This window comes from Rhododendron vialii, chromosome 6a (assembly GCF_030253575.1).
Source record: "Rhododendron vialii isolate Sample 1 chromosome 6a, ASM3025357v1".
NCBI classification, from domain to species: Eukaryota; Viridiplantae; Streptophyta; class Magnoliopsida; order Ericales; family Ericaceae; genus Rhododendron; species Rhododendron vialii.
In genome coordinates, this window is record NC_080562.1 from 11,363,635 (window position 1) to 11,385,830 (window position 22,196).

Below are 22,196 nucleotides of genomic sequence, written 5' to 3' on the forward strand. Positions count from 1 at the left end.
CATTTAGGTCAGGACTCCTATCCAATTGCAGTATCAACCAATTGTGTATGTCTATGACACCAATACTTTTGAAATTACAAACATTTTACCCTGAAAAAGCTTTTACTATTTATAAAAACCACCCAATCGTGGCCCCGGCTTGTCCCCAACATGAAAAATAGTATAGTTTAATTGATACGAGAAGTGTCCCATACGTGCCTCCTCATGTCCCCGCCATCTCAAGTGTCCCCGGAGTGTCCGACATGGATATAACGATCTATAGGAGTGACAGTGCCTCATAGAATGATAGCTATAAACATGGTGTCCCAATTCTTAAAACCATAAATATGTTTTCAAAGCATGATCAGATTAATATGGATGAAAATAATCCAGAACAACAGATCCACCACATTCTTTGTAGCAAATCAACCATTTCTCTTTATAAAGAAGCTCAAATATCCTTCTTCTTCTTTTTAATAAAGGAGCTCACCATACCCATTTTTCTGCCAACCAACTACAGACTACCTGTCCTAGGCATTGTTGTAAGTTGGAGCCTTGTGCGCTGCAACACTGGGAACCCCCTTTTTACATATCGAATGTACTTGTGTTCAAGTTGTTTCTCACTAATTGTGGATTCAGCTAGTTCTCCCAAACTCAAATTGTTCTCTCCAATATTCTTTTCTAAAAATACTCCTTTAGATGTTTTGAGATGTTATATTTGGCCCAAAATTCATATAACCAAAAATAATTGTAGAACACCCAAAAGCTTAAGCTACTAGGTGGAGAGGTCCCAACATCATATGAAGTGATCACCCATTTCATACCCAAGCATCGTTGGATTTTTTTATTTCCTTGACAGCCCTCTATTCGAGGTATGTCACGTGTAGCCTCTTTTTATGTCTATCGTCGTGCAACATCTCGTTGGGTCTACCATTGTGGGGTGTGGATTGGAATTTTTTCTTAAATGTGGGGTGGAAAGGGCCCTGCTCTCATACCATTTCGAAACTTTATATCCAACCCAAAAGCTTAAGCTATTAGGCGGAGATGCCCCAATATTATCTTAAGTGATCACCCATTCCATACCCAAGCAATGTGGGCTCGTATTCCTTAGCAATAATCATAAGAATTTTCCATTTTTCTGCACAATGCATTCATCTTTAATGAAACCTCGAGAAGTTTTGAGAATCAGGGTCCATATAACTTTTCGATGCATTCCACCTAATGTAGGAATACAGAATCAAGAGACAATAGCATATCAGTAATAAAGTTGTACCATTATGATTTACTTAACAAGATTTCCCAGACTCGCAGAAAGGGAGAGTTTCTCATGTATGACCATATAACTGCCAAATTGTGTTTTCTACTGCATCTATGTGCATGTGCTATATCATTTAAATACCTTCATCACAAACAAGTACCCATCGTACGTAGTAATTAAAATCTGATCTTCTGAATTAATCTTCATTTTAGTTTACAATTTCCCTAACCAAGTTCGTGTACATATGGTGCAAATAAGGCCACACGTACAGAAGACTTCTTCCTGACTGCCGACCTTGATGAATAATGCAAGAACTAGGGAACATTATGCAATACCTGTTTAGATAAACTACAGAAGGCATAACCATAATGAGTATAGCCTCTTTAATCTACCAGCAAACAAACAAATTTAGAAGGCAAATTGAATGAGTAGATCACTTTAAACCAGATTTCAACAAAACATCCTTCGAGGAATAAGTATCATTGAGATCGTCTTAAGGAAATTAAGTGCAATCAAAACCGCCCAGTAAAAGGAGAAAGATGTACGGATTGGCAAAACACAGAAAGACTAAAGAGAAGTCCAGTACAGAATCAGGACTTGGGCATCAAGAAGCGCTAACAAACTTTTAAGGGATATCGTTGTGAAACTCCTGTCATGTGAATAATTGTCAACTCGTTTCTTAAAATCTCATTGTTGGTATTCCTGGCTAATTGGCTACTATAGTCCATGACTCCATCTCAACTCCCAACAATGAAGTAACGTGAATGATCTTCCAAGTGCTAATTTAAGAGGATTTTCACCTTTATAAACTTTCTTATATCATCACGATACTTGCCATTCCATTCAGCCCACCTGCAAAAGAAATAGTTAAAATAAGGTGTCCATATCTGACAATAGCTAATACGCACTTCCAATGAACAAGAATTACTCCCTTCTTTTCTTCACTTTTCTTTTTGGTGAATAGGGTGTGTTTATGAGTTTGAGAAAGGAGCAGACTCCATATAATTCAAACAATCAAAAGTACTCTAGAAAGAAAATACAGCTACGCATAAGTTACCGATCCCAGTTTGGAAATTTCCCAACAAGATAAAGGCCTCCGCAGTCCCAAGGTTCCGCAATAATTTTACACCTTGACAATACAGTATCCTTGGCAATTGCCTGCTCCACAAAACATAATGGCTCGCATGTTAGAGATGCTACAAGCTTACAACAATATTCTGTTCTCTAACTAACTCCAAAAGCTAGCATAGAGAATCCCCACATAAGCCTGTTAGAATGTGTCATTCATTAGACCAACATAGGGTTATTTCATAAATAGGAGTGTGTGTGTGTGTGTTGGGGGGGGGGGGGGTGGGCGGGCGCGGTGGTGGTGGGGGAGGGGAATTAGAAGTATTTGCATGTTTTCTACAAGTCACATAAAACATACTCTTCAGATACCCTTACTTTCCTGTTAGAATGTGTCATTCATTAGACCTACATAGGGTTATTTCATAACTAGGAGAGAGTGAGGGGGGGAAATTAGAAGTATTTGCATGTTTTCTACAAGTCACATAAAACATACTCTTCAGATACCCTTACTTTCAAAAGAATACTGTTGTTTAGAGAATGAGAAAGAAGTGTTTAGGGTGTTAATTAACCCTAACACAAGAGAGAGCTTTTATTTATATTACTTAGTGACTTGTTACATAACTCCAACTATCCGATGTGGGACAAAGACTAACTATTCTAACACTCCCCCTCAAGCTGGAGAATAAATATCACAGAATCCCAGCTTGTTACATAATAACTCTAAACGTGGTTTAAATAACGGTTTGGTGAAGATATCTGCCAATTGAGCTCCTGTAGACACAAAAGGGGTAGCCAACACGCCACTATCTATCTTCTCCCGAACAATATGACAATCTACTTCAATATGTTTGGTTCTCTCATGAAATACCGGATTCGAAGCGATATGTATTGCTGCCTGATTATCACAATACATAGGAATAGGTAACTGTACACTAAACCCCAACTCCTCGAGCAAAGCTCTCAACCATACAACCTTGCATGTAGTATGAGCCATGGCACGATATTCTGCTTCAGCACTGGACCGAGCAACAACAGTTTGTTTCTTGCTCTTCCAGGTAACTAGATTTCCACCAACAAAAGTGCAGTATCCAGTTGTTGACTGTCTATCAGATGGTGATCCTGCCCAATCAGCATCGGTAAAGGCCTCGACACGCAAATGACCATTTGAACGATAGAATAGACCACGTCCAGGATTAGCCTTGAGATATTTCACAACACGAAGACAAGCTTCCCAATGGGGAAGACGAGGGGCTGACATGAACTGACTTATCATACTGACAGCAAATGAGATATCAGGTCGTGTATTGTATTGGTGAGATAATTCAATTTGCCTACCAAGCGACGATAACGGTCTGGATGAGGAAATATCTCCCCCTGATCGACACTCAGTTTGACGTTTGGATCCATAGGAGTCTCCACGGGTTTTGCTCCCAATAAACCAGTCTCCTCTAGAATATCCAGCGTATACTTTCTTTGGGATAGACTAATCCCCTCCTTGGATCTTGCTACCTCAATACCCAAGAAATATCGCAGCTTACCCAAATCTTTGGTGTGAAACTGACGTTGTAGAAAGTGTTTTAGCTCATCAATACCTTTCTGATCATCCCCAGTAATAATGATATCATCCACATACACAATCAACACTACTTTTCCTCGATCGGACTGAATAGAAAAGACAGAATGATCAGAATGAGAGCGACGCATACCAAACTGCAACACAGCATCACTAAACCTGCCAAACCAAGCTCGAGGTGACTGCTTAAGACCATAAAGAGCTTTGCGAAGGCGACACACTTGAGAACGCTCCCCTTGAGCAACGAATCCAGGAGGTTGCTCCATATATACCTCCTCGAGCAGATCACCATGGAGAAACGCATTCTTGACATCTAACTGAAATAAGGGCCAACCAAGATTAGCGGCCATAGAAATAAGAACCCGAATAGAGGAAATTTTGGCCACCGGAGAAAAAGTCTCCGCGTAATCAACGCCATACGTTTGGGTATAGCCTTTGGCCACAAGACGGGCCTTGTACCGTTCGACTATGCCATCCGGATTATACTTGACTGTAAAGACCCATCGACATCCAACGGGAGACTTTCCTGGCGAAAGAGGAACCAGGTCCCAAATACCATTGTCATGAAGAGCAGACATCTCAGCCTCCATTGCTGTCCGCCACTCAGAAACAGATAAGGCCTCTGGAACAGTGTGAGGAACAGAAATGGACGAAACAGAAGTAGTAAAAGCACGAAGGGATGGAGACAGATGATCATAGGAAACAAACCGAGTAATAGGATGAGAAGTGCAAGACCGAATACCTTTGCGAAGAGCGATAAGAGGTGATGGTGGTGGTGGTGGTGGTGGTGAAGGAACCGGATCTTGGGACGGAGGAGGCGCAGTGGTAGGCACCGGTGGGGCTGTTAACACATGTCGCTGACGAACATATACCTGCATAGGTGGCACAGGAATAGAAGGAACATCGACAGGAATAACATACTCAGACTCAGAAAGTACATACTCAGACTCAGGCGTACCCGAGAAAAAGGGTAATGACTCATTAAAGGTGACATCAGCACACACAAAGTGACGACGAAGAGAAGGTGAGTAACACTTATACCCTTTTTGAGTGCGCGAATAACCAAGAAAGACACACCGGATCGACCGGGGGTCAAGTTTGTCCCGGTCAGGATCAAGTGCATGAACATAACATGTGCACCCAAATACCCGAGGGGGTAATGAGTGGAGAGGACTACCAGGAAATAAAACTTTGTGGGGTATCTGACCACCAAGAACAGTGGAGGGCATACAGTTAATCAAGTAACAGGCTGTAAGAACAGCATCACTCCAATAAGATTTAGGGACTTGCATCTGTATTAATATGGCACGCATAATCTCAGATATGTGTCTGATCTTACGTTCAGCAACCCCATTTTGTTGTGGAGTCCGAGCGCAAGAAGACTGGTGAAGTATCCCATGATCATCAAAAAGCGAGAAAGAGCAGTATGAAAATATTCGCGTGCATTATCTAAATGAAGTATACGGATGCAAGTATCAAACTGAGTCTTTATTTCGGTATAAAACGACTTAAAAACAGAAGACAATTCTGATCTCGTTTTCATAAGATAAAGAAATGTAACACGAGAAAAATCGTCTACAAAAATAACATAATACTGAAAACCAATGATAGTGGGAACATGAATAGGGCCCCAAATATCCGAATGTACTAACTGAAAAGAACGTGACACACGACGCTCAATCCTAGGATAAAAAGACACTCGACGGTGTTTACTAAACTCACAGACCTCACATTGCAAATCTTTAATATTGCTACATGATGGAACTAGACGCTTCAAATTGGAAAGAGAAGGATGACCTAGACGACAATGTTGTTGATATGGTGATACTGATGACCGAAGGGCAGCAGACGCAGGATAAATGTCATTGGCAAAGTAATATAATATAGGCCTCCACGTTCAATACCCCCACCAATCTTCCTCCCCGTCTTGAGATCCTGAAACACGCAACCATGAGGAAGAAATGTGATGGAGCAGTTTAAGGACTTTGTAACTTGACTAACAGACATAAGATTAAAAGGAAAACTAGGAACATGTAACACAGAGTCCAAAATAAGAGATGAAGTGACAGGAACAGAACCCAAACCAGTAAGTTCTGTGGTAGAACCATCTGCTAAGGTAACATGAGATGGTTTACCAACAGACTGACGGTGAGAAAACAGAGTAGAAGTACCAGTCATATGATTAGAAGCACCAGAATCGATAACCCAAGGAGTAGGAGTGGAGGAAGATGCAACACAAGCAGCGGATGGACCTTTCTGAGCAAGCGTAGCAGTGGAGGAAGAATCCGCAGCTGGAGACTGAAATGATATAAGGCGCTGGTACTCCTCCGCAGAGATAGTCACCACATTGTCGGCAGAAGAATGAGTAAGTTGTCCAGCATCATGAGAGATAGCAACCTGATGAGCCTGAGGGAAACCGTGAAGCTCATAACAGAACTCCACCGTATGATTGGTTCCCCGACAATGAGTACAAAACCTAGAATCACGGCCGCGACCACGGCTACCTCCCCCGGATATGCGACCCCCACGAGTACCAAAACCAGAGTCACGACCACCAGAACCACGACCACTATCCCCATTGAACCTAGAATCACGACCACGACCACTAAATCCAGAATCACGGCCGCGACCACGGCCACGGCTGAAGGAAAAGCCAGAACCACCAAATACAGCGGAAGCTAATGCTGAACGATCAGGAGGTGGCACAGGCACAGATACAGAAGACTGACGAAGTCGACTAAAAACCTCGCTGAGAGAAGGTAAATCTCGAGACCCCAAAAGCTGATTACAAACAGGACCATAAGTAGTCGATGACACACCAGATATAAATCGAGTCACCTGCATACGCTCACGCTGGCGCTTCATAACCTGAACATCAGCAGAAATAGGCTCACAGATATTGAGCTCCTCCCAGATACCGCGGAACTTGGAATAATAAGACTCTAAAGATAAATCACCCTGTGCGATAGAAAAGAAGGACCGATGAAGATCATATTCGCGACGGAGATTGTTAACACCAGAATACATCTCCTGAGCCTGTGTCCATACTTGTTTGGCTGTAGGTAAGAAGACCAATGTGCTAGAAATATGGTCTTCCATACTATTCCATAACTCAGATCGAATCCGGGCATCCTCAGACACCCATGCCCCATATGTGGCAGCAGTGGCTGCGGGAGGATCATCAGTCAAAATATGATATAGTGTCTCACCCAAATAATAAACTTCAACTGCCTTGGCCCAAACAGCATAATTTTTGCCATTCAAAAGTGTAAAGGTAATAGACAACCTCTCCCGAAATCGAGAAGAATGAGCCACACCATTAGTAGAACTAGAAACAGAATCAGACTTTTGCTCAGACATTTTACCAAACAATGAAGAGGCAACAACCAATAAGAATCAACAAAAAATAACTAATCAAGAACCCGTACTCAACCAATAGCATCAGCAACCAAGTACCAAATACGACAGATCCGTAACATCACCAACATATACGAAGTGATTACTACAACGGGTCCAAAACAACAACTCATAAACCAAAGGCTTACCGAAGTTAGAAAACCATTACCAGAGTTGCAAATCAGCGATGAACAGCGTTGATGAATAGTAACAGCAGTGAACAGGATCCGTAATGAACAGTAACCCGCGATGAACAGTAACCCGATATGAACAGTAACCGTAATGAACAGTACCCGCGATGAACAGTATCCGGAGGATGGTGATTGGTGAGCGAGAGTTAGGGTTAAGGCAAAGGTTTTTTTTTTTTTTTTTATCTGAGGCAGAGGCTATGATTTGGATTGTGATTTTATGGATTATGTACAGAGGCTAGGGTTTAGGCTAGGGTTATGGTGGATTAAGGTTAAAATCCCGCTCTGATACCATGGTGTTTAGAGAAAGAGAAAGAAGTGTTTAGGGTGTTAATTAACCCTAACACAAGAGAGAGCTTTTATTTATATTACTTAGTGACTTATTACATAACTCCAACTATCCGATGTGGGACAAAGACTAACTATTCTAACAAATACAAATGCATTACTACATGTAGGTAAATATACAGCTAAACCCGCACAAAGATGACCAACCCGAATAAGAGGAGGAGCATTAAGTGGAGAGCCATCTGTGCCTCGACAAAGAACACTGGCAAGGTCAAAGCGGAAACCATCCACATGATAGTCAACAACCCTTCAATAAGTTCAAAGAAAAGAGTTAAAATCTAGGTAAAAACCATAGGTAAAATGGAAGCAAAAGACCAAGATAAAGACACAATATTTGCAACGCTTGCATAAAGAAATGGATACGTTTACAAGATCGCTAAATTGGTAGGCTGTCATAATGGAGAATATCAATTGCATAAGTGTTTTCTATTAATGGAAACATGTCTTCGCTCAAACAGCTCCACCAGAGTATACAAATATTAAAGCAAAACTTGTTAATGACAATTATCTAGACACATATGGCATGCTCTCGTCATTTATGAGACCTTAAATAAGTGTCAAGGTTAATGTTTGAATCACACAACAAAAACACAATCAAAAGTTGTTCAATGAATTCGATGACTTCTTTGCATACCAGTGTCTTAAGCTGTCAAGTATAAGTTCCATGACCACAGGGTGGTTGCAGTTCAATGTATTTCCTGCATATCAACAGAAAACTGTACCTGAGCTTTTTCTTATCTCAAAAGAATAATAAATGTTGTTCACTGCATTCAAAAGGTAGGCTAATGTTATTGCGTTACCTTTAGCACAAATTAAAAGATTCTATTGTAAGTCATAACGATATTACTTAATCAAGAATATTGATGACTAAATCAGTTGTCCAAATTAATGATGGAAGTACTAAATCAGTTTTGTTCCACATCCTGAGGTGGAGGATTCAGTTTATTGATTGCCTCACCCGAGTGGTATTTTCTTTTTCTTTTGTTTTTGATAACCGAGGAACAGCCCTACAGCCGAGCCACAATTGGACCCGACTGCGCAACCCAAACCTCAGGGGAACTAGCGCGTCCACACCAGCGGCCCCCCATTTACTATAAGGGTACTCACCCGATAGAGAATCGAACCCCTGACCAAGGGGAATACTCCCAAAGTCAATCATTCGCCCTTACCACTGGGGCAACCCCTGGGTGTGTTCACCCAAGTGGTATTTTCACTACTAAATCTGCTTAGGAAGCTATTCGGGAGAAATATCCTATTCAGCCTAGGTTCAAGATTATATGGGAAAGTCATAATGTCCTTAGCATGGACATAGATACAGACTTGGACACAGATACGGACACAGGGTTTCTTAAAAAATAGGGACACGGACACGGCAGGGGATACGGAAAAAATAAAAAATATTTATTGTATACCAGTGAAAAAATAGTTAGGTGTAATATTTATTACAAAATATTTGAAGCAATTACACATTTACCCCCCAAAGTTTTAAAAAAATTGCATATTTAACTTCCCTCATGTGTCCCTGTCGTGTCCCCTTAAAAAAATTAATAAAATTTATTGGACACGCCATGTGCCGTGTCCAATACGTAGTTTGCCGTGTCCCCCATGTGTTCTCGTGTCGGACACGGGGACACGCCGGCCTCTGGGAGTGTCAGTGCAACATAGCCTAGATGGTCATTTATTCTATGGTTGGCAGCTCTTCACAGACTGAGTACTAAGGACAGATTGAGAAACTAGGGTATGGCTGTGGATGCACTTTGTTGCCTCTGTCAGAATGAAGAGGAATCACACCATCATTTGTACTTTGATGGTTCATATTCCACAAGTGTTTTGGTAGCACCTGGTCTCAAAAAACAGAGTGGTTGAAATTCCTAACAATTTAGGAGATGTCCTTGAATGGTTCCATGGCAATGTATCTGGGGAAAGTTTTTATTAGCTTGAAGTGTGCATTGGCAGCTATAGTTTATGGTCTTTGGCAAGAAAGGAATTGTTGTATTTTCCAGGGGTTAGCAAAGGGACATTATCTCGCAAGGATTGCAGCCGGAATTAGAGATTTTCTCAGCTCATGGAGAAATGTAAAGGCATCTCTCAATAATAAAGCGTTTACAATGGGGCTTATCCGAGAGAATTTTTTCAAATTGTACAGCAGAATACATTCTGGTTGTTAGATAGGTGTAGCATTTCTTTTGATGTTGTTAGTTGTTTGTTGTAAGGGATTATATCCTTAACGTTGTTTCTGTGGTTGCGCTTAATAATACTTGCACTTATCAAAAAAAAAAAATTGCTTTTTAAAAATCAAAAAGCAGAAAGATAAACAAGATCATTAGCTAAAGCAATGATTCATGTAGTAATTGAACCCTGTAAATCATTCATGAACAAGCAACAAGTTAATTTCACAATTTTAGTAGTCTTACTTTAGTGAGTGTTGTTTGGGATGGAGAAAATGTGTTTAAGAGTGTTAATTAACCCTAACACACATAATCTTTATTTATATTAAATGATAACTTCTTACAAGGCTTAGCTAACCAATGTGGGACAATGACGACTAAGACTAACAATATTCTAACAGTGAGGAATAACTGGTTCTCTTTCTCGGAACGTGGAAAACTTTGTTTATTCAGTAGACCTAACACTGTAACCACACTTTAGGATTTTAACAAAGAGGTACATCCTCAAGTCTATGCCAATGTACCAAACAATTCAAACTTTGCAAGCAGCTTCCCAAATTTATTGATAGATTATACTATGAGAATTTTGCATTCCCTTCAATTGGCGCAGCAATACACGGATAGTTCCTCCTTTCTGGAGTTTTACCCAGCTTTTAAACGCCACTAAAATAGTAGTGCAACTTTTGTGATATTTCCACAATTAGGAACACCGGCATAAACACAATCGCATGTTGAAGAAAGAGAACTTTTTGCCCTGTGTATTTACTACTACTGTAATCGAATAGGCCTTGCATGCTTTGATAGTGGAAGTTTTCTATATATCGAATGGATCCATGCGGAGAGTTTTAATATTGTTTGGTGTACTTGAAGGACAACATGTTTGAATAACCATTAGGGAAGTTCAGTGTCCAATTGTAAGTTGAATTTGGTTTGCTTTTAAATCTCTCCCATTCAGAATAAATGCTTTCAAATCACGGGTTAAGCTGAATCTGCATTTTTGGTCTTCGATGTTTGATGATTTTGACCTAGTTCTCTATCTTATTATTTTCTTGTAATTTCTATGAGGTACCCATATGTGTCTATTAGTTTGTGTCCAAAAATTGGAGTAAAATTCCACGAGAATAATTTTAAACAATTAGATTACTAATCTGCGTTATGTTACTCAAGATGTTGAATTCTGCATACTTGGTCTGTGTTCTTCTAAATTGTAAGCATAGTTCTTGACCTCATAAATTCATGAATAATTTTGATAACATTTGTATATGAGTCATCTTTACGTGATAAAATTCTCAAGACCTAAAACGTTATGGTTTGTTGACATAAATTCATAAAGTGAGTGTTGGTTAAATGGGTCATTTAAGGAATCATTCATCTACATCATTCTCATGAGTTTTATGCGTAAATGATGTATGTGCAATATAATATGTAGGATTTGGTGACCAAGAGAATTATATAAAGGACACAAGTTAAGTTAACTTGAAGAGCAAAGGAATGTGAGTAAAATTTTGTGAACTCTCTTTTCTATGAAATGTAATTTGGCTTTTCTATGTTAGGAAGTGATATATGTCTACGTGTTTTGCGTGATATGTAGTGGAAGTTTCTTTTAATGTTTGTGAAGTATGTATGCCATGCTCTTGCTTTAATGTATGTGCCCGCTGGTGGGTTCCACAATAGCCATCATTATGTGCCTTCCTGGAGGGTTCCATAATATCCAAGTATGTGCCTTTGCCAATGGGTACCAATTATCGGCCGGGATCCCGATGAATGTCATGTATGTATGTGGTAAGCATGGTGATATTGGCAATGTAAATATGTCCAAGTACTTTATGTTTTCATGTGAAATGTCTTATGAATTCTATTTAATTGTTCACAATCAACGTGTTATATGAAGAGTTTATCCAAAACCCAAATTAGAGTATGAGCTTTACTCACTGAACTTTCAGTTGACAGATTATTTACCATTTTCAGGCAATGAAATGTGGTAGCTATGAATGTTTTAAAGTGCAATGTTTTGTGCAAGTTCGGACTTCATGAAGTGTATTGCATATAGAATGAGTAAAAAGAAGACTTATATTTTGGGCATGTTTTGTAATAGTTCCCTTATGGCTAATGATGTATATACTTTGACAAAGTGAACAAGTTGGGGACATGTTAAGGATGCTCATGCCAATGTAATTATGGTTTCATGTAGTTTATCGATGTATGGATGCTCTGGACCAAATGGGTTGTGCTTATTTGAGTTATTTCACTTATTTATTTATGTTTATATTCACTTTTACTATGAGACCCCATTTTTTTTTTTTTTTATACACACTCCCGCAAATGTTAGGTACTTTTTTTTATTTATTTAGAGCACTTGCCCATTTGGTTATGTACGAAGGCCTTGTTGGCCAGTCACGGGCCGTAATTCCCTTTTAAGGGGACTAGGGATAGCAGGACGTAACATCAAGCCCTCGCAAGCAGTTGAGCACTAGAGTCACCACGGTAATTCACAGGTCTTTTTCCTGATGACCAAAGTCACCACTATATTACAGGGGTCTTTTCTCTAATGGCCATACAAAACCCTGATCCCATATGAACAAGTACACGGACAAACAGAAGCTCTATACCATTTGTAATGCCCCATGTATACCACTGGACCAGTAACTTGTTGGAGCCTAATAACATAGCGTGAAATGCTTACACATAAGTTACTAGTAGTAGCTCACATGATTTACTATATTACCAAGATCCCACATATAGATTTCCGATGTGGGACGAGACGTTACAAACACCCCACTTTTAAAACCTCACGTCCCTACAAGTTTTAGCACTAGAGTAACCATGGCGTTACCCATAGACCGCAGTCTTTTTCCTAGCGGCCAGAGTCACCTCAGCCCAACCTGAGTCTTTCTTTTGGGCTTCACCTCAGGTTCGCTGCAGCGTTGGGCTACTAAACTTCCTCGAACCCATACAAATGTGTATATGGGTTTCTCTAATACCATCAGTAATGCACTATGTAGACCACTAGCCCAGTAACTTGTTAGTGCCTAACAACACAACCAAAAATAATTAAGCTCAAGTTACTAGTGGTAAGCCCACATTATATATCATACTACACAATATCACCCATGTAAACTTCCGATGGTGGGACGGAGAGTTACATAAGTAGGGAAACGAATCCTTCTATTAAAGTATAATATATGCGTCTTAGAGTCATTCTTCTATCAACCACTCAAGCAGAGTCATCCTAGCAATTACAATGACGAGATCTTGATCCTCCTTGAATCTCTCTTTTGCTTGCAGGTCTCATTAAATATCTCTCAAGGAAGATATAAAGCAATGATAGTTGACATAAGTAGAGAAAGAAGCGTCGAAATTACCGCATCCAGAGAAATTAAGCAAACGGCCATTGTTGTTTGGATCCACCATGTAATAAACCTAAAGACCAGATTAGAAGCATTATAATTTGAGAAAAAGCAAAAAAGAGTAGTCAAAATCATTAAAGAATCCAGGTAAACAAAGCATGCGTACACCAACGCCCTATAGGGCAGTGGGCTTCCTACATGTAATAAAAGACTAGCCATTGATAGGTAGTGTTGTGACATATGGACTAAAGAAGAAGGTCCAAACTTAGTTACTTGAATTGAAACCAGGTTAAGCATTGGAAGTTTGCCACTACCATAAGAGAAACAAAGATAAGTTCAACCAAGAGTTTTAAATTACAAGAAATGTTTGCAAGAGTTTTCACTTAGGACATAAGAAACTTGGCAGAGTCAGATACTCATAATGTCCCGGAAAAGCCACAAAAAATAAAAGAGAGAGAGAGAGAGTTCCTCCATAGGTTTATCTAGGAAACTTACATTTATGCCTGAAATCATATTGGGCATGGTAGGTTATACGCATGGAAAATTATGTCCTCAAATACAGCAAAATAAATGAAAGAAAGTTTCTAATTTGTCCCAAAATACTGTTCTTCAATTGTAGCGCATGCCATCATGCAAACAAGGAATATGATGAACATTTTTTACTCCCATAAACAAATGTTAGAAAAGCTCAGCCCATAAAGTCTCCTTAAAACCCAGGTATTAAGGAGAGGGAAGCTAGGGCCTTATAACCAGCATAGAAGGGGCTTGTCCAGGCAATGTGGGACACAATCCAACACACCCCCTGGCCCACAAAGCGTGGCAACCAGACAAAGGTTTACCAACGAAAGGCCCAACCAAAGCTCTGATACCATGTTAGAAAAGCACAGCCCATAAAGTCTCCTAAGTCTCCTTAAAACCCAGGTATTAAGGAGAAGGAGGCTAAGGCCTTAAAACCAGCATAGAGGGGGCTTGTCCAGGCGATGTGGGACACAATCCAACAAAAAAAAATTAAAGCTCTGTTATGGTTCTTTTTACAAGATATGTTACAAACAAAACTGGAGAAGAACATGGAACAAACTACCTTTTTAAATGGTAAAAGCAATCAAGCCGAATTTATGCACTATAAATTTTTGTTTCAGGCTGGGTAAAATAGGTAAACCATGCAGCAAATAAATGAGTCCATATCCAAGCAAATGGTTGTGAATGCAACACATGGCCAAGGCTTGTAAGATCAAAGACCCTCCTGTTAAATGCCAATCGTATAGCTTAACAAGGTGAAGGTGGGCAAGAAAATCCTTACCAATTATTTCAAAAATTACCTACGATGACATCATCCATAAGATACTACCTTTGAAACTTAATCAATATTTGATCTTCAGCAAATTTCCAAATTATTCCGAAAAGGCATCTCTAAAGAATTATTCAATTTTAGCAATTCTTAACCGTCATATTTGGGTGACAGCAGTTTGTCAACTAACAAGAAACTTAATACAATTAACTTATACCAATAATCACATCTCATCAAATGATAAAGATCATCCAACAAACTCCACAGAGTTTTCTGGTACTCTGGACTACCATAAACTGCCTTGCATTTAACTTGAAAAAATTGAACGAAATTACCTTGTTATCTATGCCACGAAATGAAATTGTGCAAGGGTTGTCATCATCAGCCTCATTAGTATGGTTATAGACCACATCCAAAATGACCTGTTAAACAAAGTGGCATCACAATAGTGAAATATCAACCGCTTCTACCTTGTGGCATACCAAGCAACAAAATAAAAATCATATCATGTGCATGAAGTACAGAGCATACCTCTATTCCAGCACCATGCAATGCTTTGACCATCTCTTTAAACTCCCTGGAAGCATTAGCTGGTCCTCCGCCAGCACTTGCATAGCGACTCATAGGAGCAAAGAAATTAATTGTTGAATAGCCCCATGTGTTCATCTTGGTGGATTAGATATCCAAAACAATATATGGCACGTGTTAGTTTCCAATAAGAACCATGTCAAGAATTAAAGCATGAAAGACTGCTAAACTTCTAATGGCAAATTATGTTCCAACAGGGTAAAAGGGATTGCAAACAACACACGATATGGGTTTTTGTAAAATAATGATGTAATAGCACAGGAGTGATGGGTGTCGCACTGTACTCCTTAATAGAATCAACCAATCAGATTGTCTAGTATGTTCTTGTTCACAGTTAGCATGAAGACACTTCATCAGCTGGATTTTCATGAGTAAAAGGTGCGCAGGAAATGAGGCATTCCAACCTTAGTGACTGCTCATAATTATCTTCCATAAAGGCAGAGTCATAACAAGTCACGTGAACTAGAACGAGAGAAAGTTTCACTAATAGGAGGGAGGATGCAGTGAAATGAGTCCTTCCAAAATGTGGATTTGCATACAGAATCAGGTATGACCACCAGTTGATCAAAATGACGTAGGATCTTGTCAACGCCCATAAACGATTAATCAAGGGTGGAGAAATTGGGTCCAATCATTTAGCTTTGTATTCCCTTAATTAACTAGTTAAAGCCTGAGATACCAGTCCATCCCCAAGTAATAAGAAATTCCTTCATCACAACTCCAAGACTAGTAGAAAACATTTTCCACTACCTTCAATATTACATTTATCTACATTTTCTACTTAAAGAGGTTCAGGGTGTTACAACATAAAACAGTACCGATCAGCAACAAAAATGCTAAATCTACTGGAGTTCTTCGAAAACAACTTATCGTTAAACAAGCTCAGGGTCAGCCCTGGGGTGAGCCCAGCAAGCCCTCGGTCTTGGGCAACCCCTTGGGCTAGGGCAACCCAAAAAAAAAAAAAAAACTTTAAGTTAGGTATAAATATAAAATAGTCACCCATACTAACGCAAACCATCTGCTGGCTGTTGTGGTCACCACAAGCTGGCAAAGTTTCAGGGCTGTTGAGTTCGATTCCCGTTATCCCCACCTTGCCTCTTTTTCTTTATTTCTCCTTTTTTTTTTCTTTTGATCTTCTTTACTTCTCCATTTTTGTTCCACCTTTTTTTGTTTTCCTCCCAATCCATTTCTCTATTTTTGTTCTACCTTTTTTTGTTTTTCTCCAACTAATTCACAATATTACGAAATTCAAATTACTTTGTTGAAAATTTGTGATTTAACAAATACAACAGTAATGTATATGTGATATGTTCTTACATTTAATTTAAAAAAGTCATAGTTAAAATAAATCGAGCGAGCTAACATGGTTTTTATTTTTACCTTCGAACTACCATTTTGCAAGAGAGATTAAAGAGATTGCCTATGATCTCAATTGGAAATGAGGCTCCGTTCCACTAAGAGCATTTTGGGGCATTTGGGTATTTTTTTAACTTTTTACGCTTTTCGAGACAGACTATTCTCCTCACATATATCAACTAAAAATCCCAAAAAATCAAAAGTTCGCGGAACGGGCCCCGAATTCTTGGATAAATAAAGTACGATGACTCAATTGAAAATTTTGCTTCAAAAAATGCAAGAAGTTGTTTTCTTCGAATTGGATCATGCTAATAATATGCACTATAACCAAGGTTTACATTTTGATGTTCAAGCTAACAGAAAAATGTAATTTTGATTTTTTTTTGGTACTTGTATGTTTTTTTATGTTGTATAATTTATTAGCAAGTGGGCAGCAAAGCATGAGGTTGGGCTAGGGCAACTCAAATGTCGGGGCCGGCACTGAACAAGCTTACGCATCCTAGTTTGGCATTTTGGACAACAATGCCTTAAGGACACATTGTGGCTAAATGAGGAGCTTCCACATGAACATTACTTAGATCACGTTATCCTCCTTGAAGCAGGATGTATAGGTTAGTAGGGACCTTGTATCTTCACTCGATTATTTATTTTGGTTCTTGTAGTTTCTTGTGAGTTACCAAGCAGATAATATCCCATGTTTACCCTTATCCGATACTTCGAACACGATTTAACCCAATGCTCGACTCTGGGGTAGATTACAGGTTAAAATCATTTTCTTGTTCTGTGTTCAGATATCTGTTACGGAGTAATGATTAATTGAATTTGACCCTTTAACAGAGTCTATGTAGAGAACACCATATATGTCAGTGTAACATCATATTGGCTTAATACTGTATTTCGCTAATAGCAAATGTTGTATTTGCCCTAGTTCTAGTATTCTTCAGATGAAATGTACAATTATCAGAGTTATAAAAATAAGACAGAACTCCCTAAGCGGTGTTAAGATGATGAACTTCTGAGTAGCACCAAATTCGTCCCATAACCAACAAAAGTATAGATTGCTTAATCTTAACACCAGGAGTTTCTCATTCAGCAACTAACTGATTTGAATCTCATTGGTGCATCCATGCATCTGCAGGGGAAAAAGGCCCTACAGAATTCATGTCTGGTGGGACCCTCCAGGAATCTGGAATGCACATAGATTACTTTTGATACTAGCTTACTAAAGGGTTCTTGGGCACGAGTGATGGTTAGGTCAATGGGTGTCCATGAGGATTCAAATCTGTTAAGCCTATACTTTCTCATCAATATGTTTAGCTTAAAGCTCTCACCTCATCCAAAACAGTGTTTAGTCTGACCAAAGTCCAGACTTTGGTATACTCAAGGAAGACAAGCCTTCAAGATAATTGCACCTCAAAGCTACAAAAAAAAAAAAAACCATATACAGTTAGTTAACCCTTTGTAACAAACTTCACCCATCAGATACAGAAAAACTCCCTCTCAAACTTCAAAACCTGGAGTTTTAAATCCAATTCATCCTTTTCACTCATTCTTTCAATTTGAAACTGTGTGTTAATAGACCCTTCTCACATCATGGCAGGGAGCATAATCCTTCAAGGATTTAAACTTCGTCATAAAAATCTACCTGCAAGAAAATAGACTTGAAGTACGAGGAAATTGGTACCACTGGGAGGATTGCAACTGACTATGTACTCTGGCCACTATCCTTACGTTGCCATTCAGAGTGAAACTGTCAGATCTATCGTTTCCAACGGAGATCTACTTGCATTCCATTTGCATGAGCTATTTACCCAAAAACACATGAACTTGTGGTTAAGGGAAGTGCAACAGCACACGATAGTTGATAACTAGTTACCATCCTGTTGGGTCAATCATTAGCTTACCCTCTTAAAGTTAGTTTTTCCTCTACTTTCATGAACCTTCCTCGTTTTGTCATACGTTATTATTCTCAAAGTCATAAAGCTTCATGCCAAATCAACAAACCGAACACATGCAAGAGAGGTGGGAAAAGAGGGAAGCTTTCAAGTAATGTGTTAGATGATAGATCTATTTGTATCTAGTGCAATTATGTGTCTTATCATGTAATTAGTTTAAGTATCTAGGACCGTAGTGTAATTATTATACAGCTTGTACATATATATTTTACGTTGAATGAAATTAACCCTAATGGGTTTTCTCCCTATTACAATTACCCTAAAATTGAACATGGTATCAGAGCGATAGAACCTGGGCGACCTACGACGTTCTTCTTGTTGCGCGTGAACAGTCGCGTGAACAGTGCTCGCGAACAGTACTCGTGTGAATAGTGCGCTTCAATCAGATCTGCTGCTGTCGCCGTCTTTTTTTCTCGCCGATCGGATCTATTTTTTCTTCTCTCACAAAGTTTCAACATTGTTTCAGTCAGATTCGAAGATGTCAGAAGAGAAAAAACAGGCTTCCGCTAGTGGCAAGGATGAGTTGAGTCGTGTAGGGACTCTGGATAACTCTTCATTGGATATTTGTCCCATCAAACTGGATGGCACAAATTATTTACTTTGGTCTCGTACTTTTACATTAGCTATTGAAGCTAAAGGGATGTCTGAGTTCATTGAAGGCCCTGTTACTGAGCCTACTACTGATGTTGAACTCAAGACGTTTAAGTCTCGTCGATCTTTAGCCATGACCTGGTTGTTTAATTCTATGAAGGCTGATATTCGTAGTCCTTTCTTGCTTCTTAACACTCCATATCAGATTTGGACTATTGCCAAACAGACTTATTCTCAGCAGGGCAATGATGCTCAGTGTTTTGAGTTGCGAAAGCGACTTCGTACTATGGATCAACACAATCGATCTGTTGCTGTTTACTTTGCTGATCTCAGTGGGGCTTGGCAAGAATTTGATTATTATCAGGGGTTTCAGGCAGTCTGTTCCGTTGATGCTGGCGCTTGGTTAAAAAGAATAGAGAAAGAACGTGTGTATGACTTTCTTGCTGGTCTTGATGTGGAGTATGATCCAATTAGAGTGCAGGTGTTGGGTTGTGTTCCGTTTCCATCTTTAGGAGAGGCCTATGCCATTGTTCAACAGGAGGAGAGCAGAAGGGATGCTATGTTACAAGCTCCCTCTTCTGATCGTTCTGCATTGGTTGCTATTCCGCAGGGACAGTTTGGGTCTGGCAGTGGAAAGTCTCAGTATGGTACTACTAGTGGGACCATAGACCGTATGTCACTCCAGTGTGATTATCGCCACAACACTGGACATACCAAGGATTTCTGTTGGAAGTTACATGGTCGTCCTTCTCGTGGGCGAGGCAGTGGACGTGGAGGTCGAGGTCGAGGTCGTGGTCCCGGGCGTTCTCAGGCTCAGGCACATGTTTCAGAGTTTACTACCTTGTCTGATTTTGGGTTCAGTACAGGAGTTCAGTCACCTTCTGAATCTGTTAGCGGTTTCTCTCAGGGGGAGATGCAAGCTCTCAGGCGTCTTATGACTCGGGCTGATTCTTCCTCTACTATAGCTCCTACTTCCACAGCAGCTCCTACTGCATCCTATTTTGCTCATTCAGGTATTCCAGCTAGTGCATTTACTACCTCCTCCGGTATTCCTTGGATTATCGATTCTGGTGCTTCAGATCATATGACAGGTTGTTCCTCTGTTTTTGATTCCTATTCTACTTGTTCTGGTAAGGATAAGATTCGAATTGCCGATGGGTCGTTCTCTGCTATTTCAGGGAAAGGTTCCGTTCGCTATGTCATATTCCAAACTTTGCCACTAACCTTCTTTCAGTTAGTAGTTTTACCTATTCTGCAAACTGTTCCGTGACATTTTTTCCTACTCACTATATCTTTCAGGAACTAGAAATGGGGAAGGTGATTGGCAATGGTAAAGCACATGGTGGTATCTATTATCTAGAGCATGGACCTCATCCATCTCAGCCGTCTTTATCATGTGGACAAGCTCTACGGGCAGATATGAGTTCCACTATTTCTTTGTTACATCGGTGGCACCGTAGATTAGGTCATCCCTCGTTTGGGATATTAGAGAAACTCTTTCCTATTTTAGTTAAACATTGTCCTCGGGATCAGTTTTTTTGTGAAGCCTGTGAGTTTGGGAAACATAAACGCTCTTTTTATGCACCTATTAATAAACGAAGTGATTCTCCATTTATGGTTATCCACTCTGATGTTTGGGGTCCTTCTCCTGTTACTTCTTTAAAGTGCCATCGATGGTTTGTTACTTTTATTGATTGTTATTCTCGTGCCACATGGGTGTACTTACTCCATTCAAAAAATGAAGTATTTTCCTGTTTCAAATCTTTTCATAAGATGGTGTGCACTCAGTTTGATACAAATATTAAAATTCTTCGGAGTGATAATGGGACTGAGTGTATTGATAAGATTTTTCGGACATATCTAGATGATAATGGTATTATTTTTCAGACGACTTGCGTTGGCACTCCACAACAAAATGCAGTCGCTGAGCGTAAAAATCGTCATCTTGCTGAGGTGGCTCGATCCCTTTTGTTCACTATGAATGTTCCCAAATACTTATGGGGAGAAGCTATTTTAACTGCCACATATCTTATCAACCGTATGCCATCCAGTGTCCTTAATTTTAAAACACCCATTGAGTGCCTGCCAAGCAGTTGTCGAGTCACGACTCTTCCACCTAGGGTGTTTGGTTGTGTGTGTTTTGTTCATGCCCCCAAAACCTTCTGGGGGCAAGCTAGGACATAAAGCCCATAAGTGTATTTTTGTTGGGTACTCTCCTACCCAAAAAGGCTATAAGTGTTACGATCCTTATTCGAGAAAGATGTTTGTCTCTATGGATGTTACTTTTTGGGAAACAGAGGTTTTTTATTCTCCCTCCAAACCATCTCTTCAGGGGGAGCATCAGCAGGAGGAAGAGATGTTTACCTTTTATAATCATAGTGAGGGGGAGAAATTTTTCTATGATCATAGTGAGGGGGAAAAGGAAAACACTGGAGAGGAACTAGTATCTGTTGAAAGGGAAACACATGATATTGGTGGTGACATTGAGGAACAATTACCTGCACGACGACGACTGCAGGGAGCTGGCTTATAGAGGTATGCTAGACGGAAAAATGGAAAGTCTTCATGTACGTTACCACCTTGTCAATCACAATCACCCACTCCAGTTCCAGATTCCTCAGCTGACTCTTCTGGTAATGATTCTTCTCTTATTGAACCTCCTCCTATGGATCCTGAGAATGTTCCTATTGCTATTCGAAAAGGTGTTAGATCTTGTACTCAACATCCTATCTCACAGTTTGTTTCTTATGACCGTTTGTCTCCTTCGTACCATGCCTTTGTCTCTTCTCTTTCCTCTATATCTATTCCACAGAATTGGCAAGATGCATTCAAGATACCTAAGTGGAAAGAAGCTATCGTAGAAGAGATGACAGCCTTGAAAAAGAATGGCACCTGGGATCTAGTGTCACTTCCAGGAGGGAAGAAACCAGTGGGCTGCAAGTGGGTGTTCACTATTAAACAAAAGGCTGATGGTACAGTTGAGAGATACAAGGCAAGGCTGGTTGCCAGAGGTTTTACTCAAACTTATGGTATTGACTATGAGGAGACGTTTGCTCCGGTAGCGAAGATGAATTCTGTGCGAGCTCTCCTCTC

The 22,196-nt window shown here is 39.8% G+C and overlaps 1 protein-coding gene across 6 annotated transcripts in view; it reads right to left on the reverse strand.

Moving 5' to 3' along the window:
* LOC131331421 (isoamylase 3, chloroplastic) overlaps positions 1-22,196 on the reverse strand; it is a 48,578-nt gene that overhangs the window by 15,602 nt on the left and 10,780 nt on the right. For all 6 annotated transcript variants that reach the window (XR_009201383.1, XR_009201384.1, XM_058365345.1 and 3 more), the window contains 7 exons: positions 15,145-15,279; positions 14,949-15,035; positions 13,341-13,398; positions 8,445-8,508; positions 7,958-8,057; positions 2,295-2,395; positions 2,038-2,089 (listed from right to left, as the gene is read on the reverse strand). Coding sequence is in view for 4 of the 6 variants with exons in the window: in XM_058365345.1 (XP_058221328.1) it covers positions 2,038-2,089; positions 2,295-2,395; positions 7,958-8,057; positions 8,445-8,508; positions 13,341-13,398; positions 14,949-15,035; positions 15,145-15,279 (597 nt within the window). In the remaining 2 variants the exon portion in view is untranslated. The remainder of the gene's footprint in view (positions 1-2,037; positions 2,090-2,294; positions 2,396-7,957; positions 8,058-8,444; positions 8,509-13,340; positions 13,399-14,948; positions 15,036-15,144; positions 15,280-22,196) is intronic.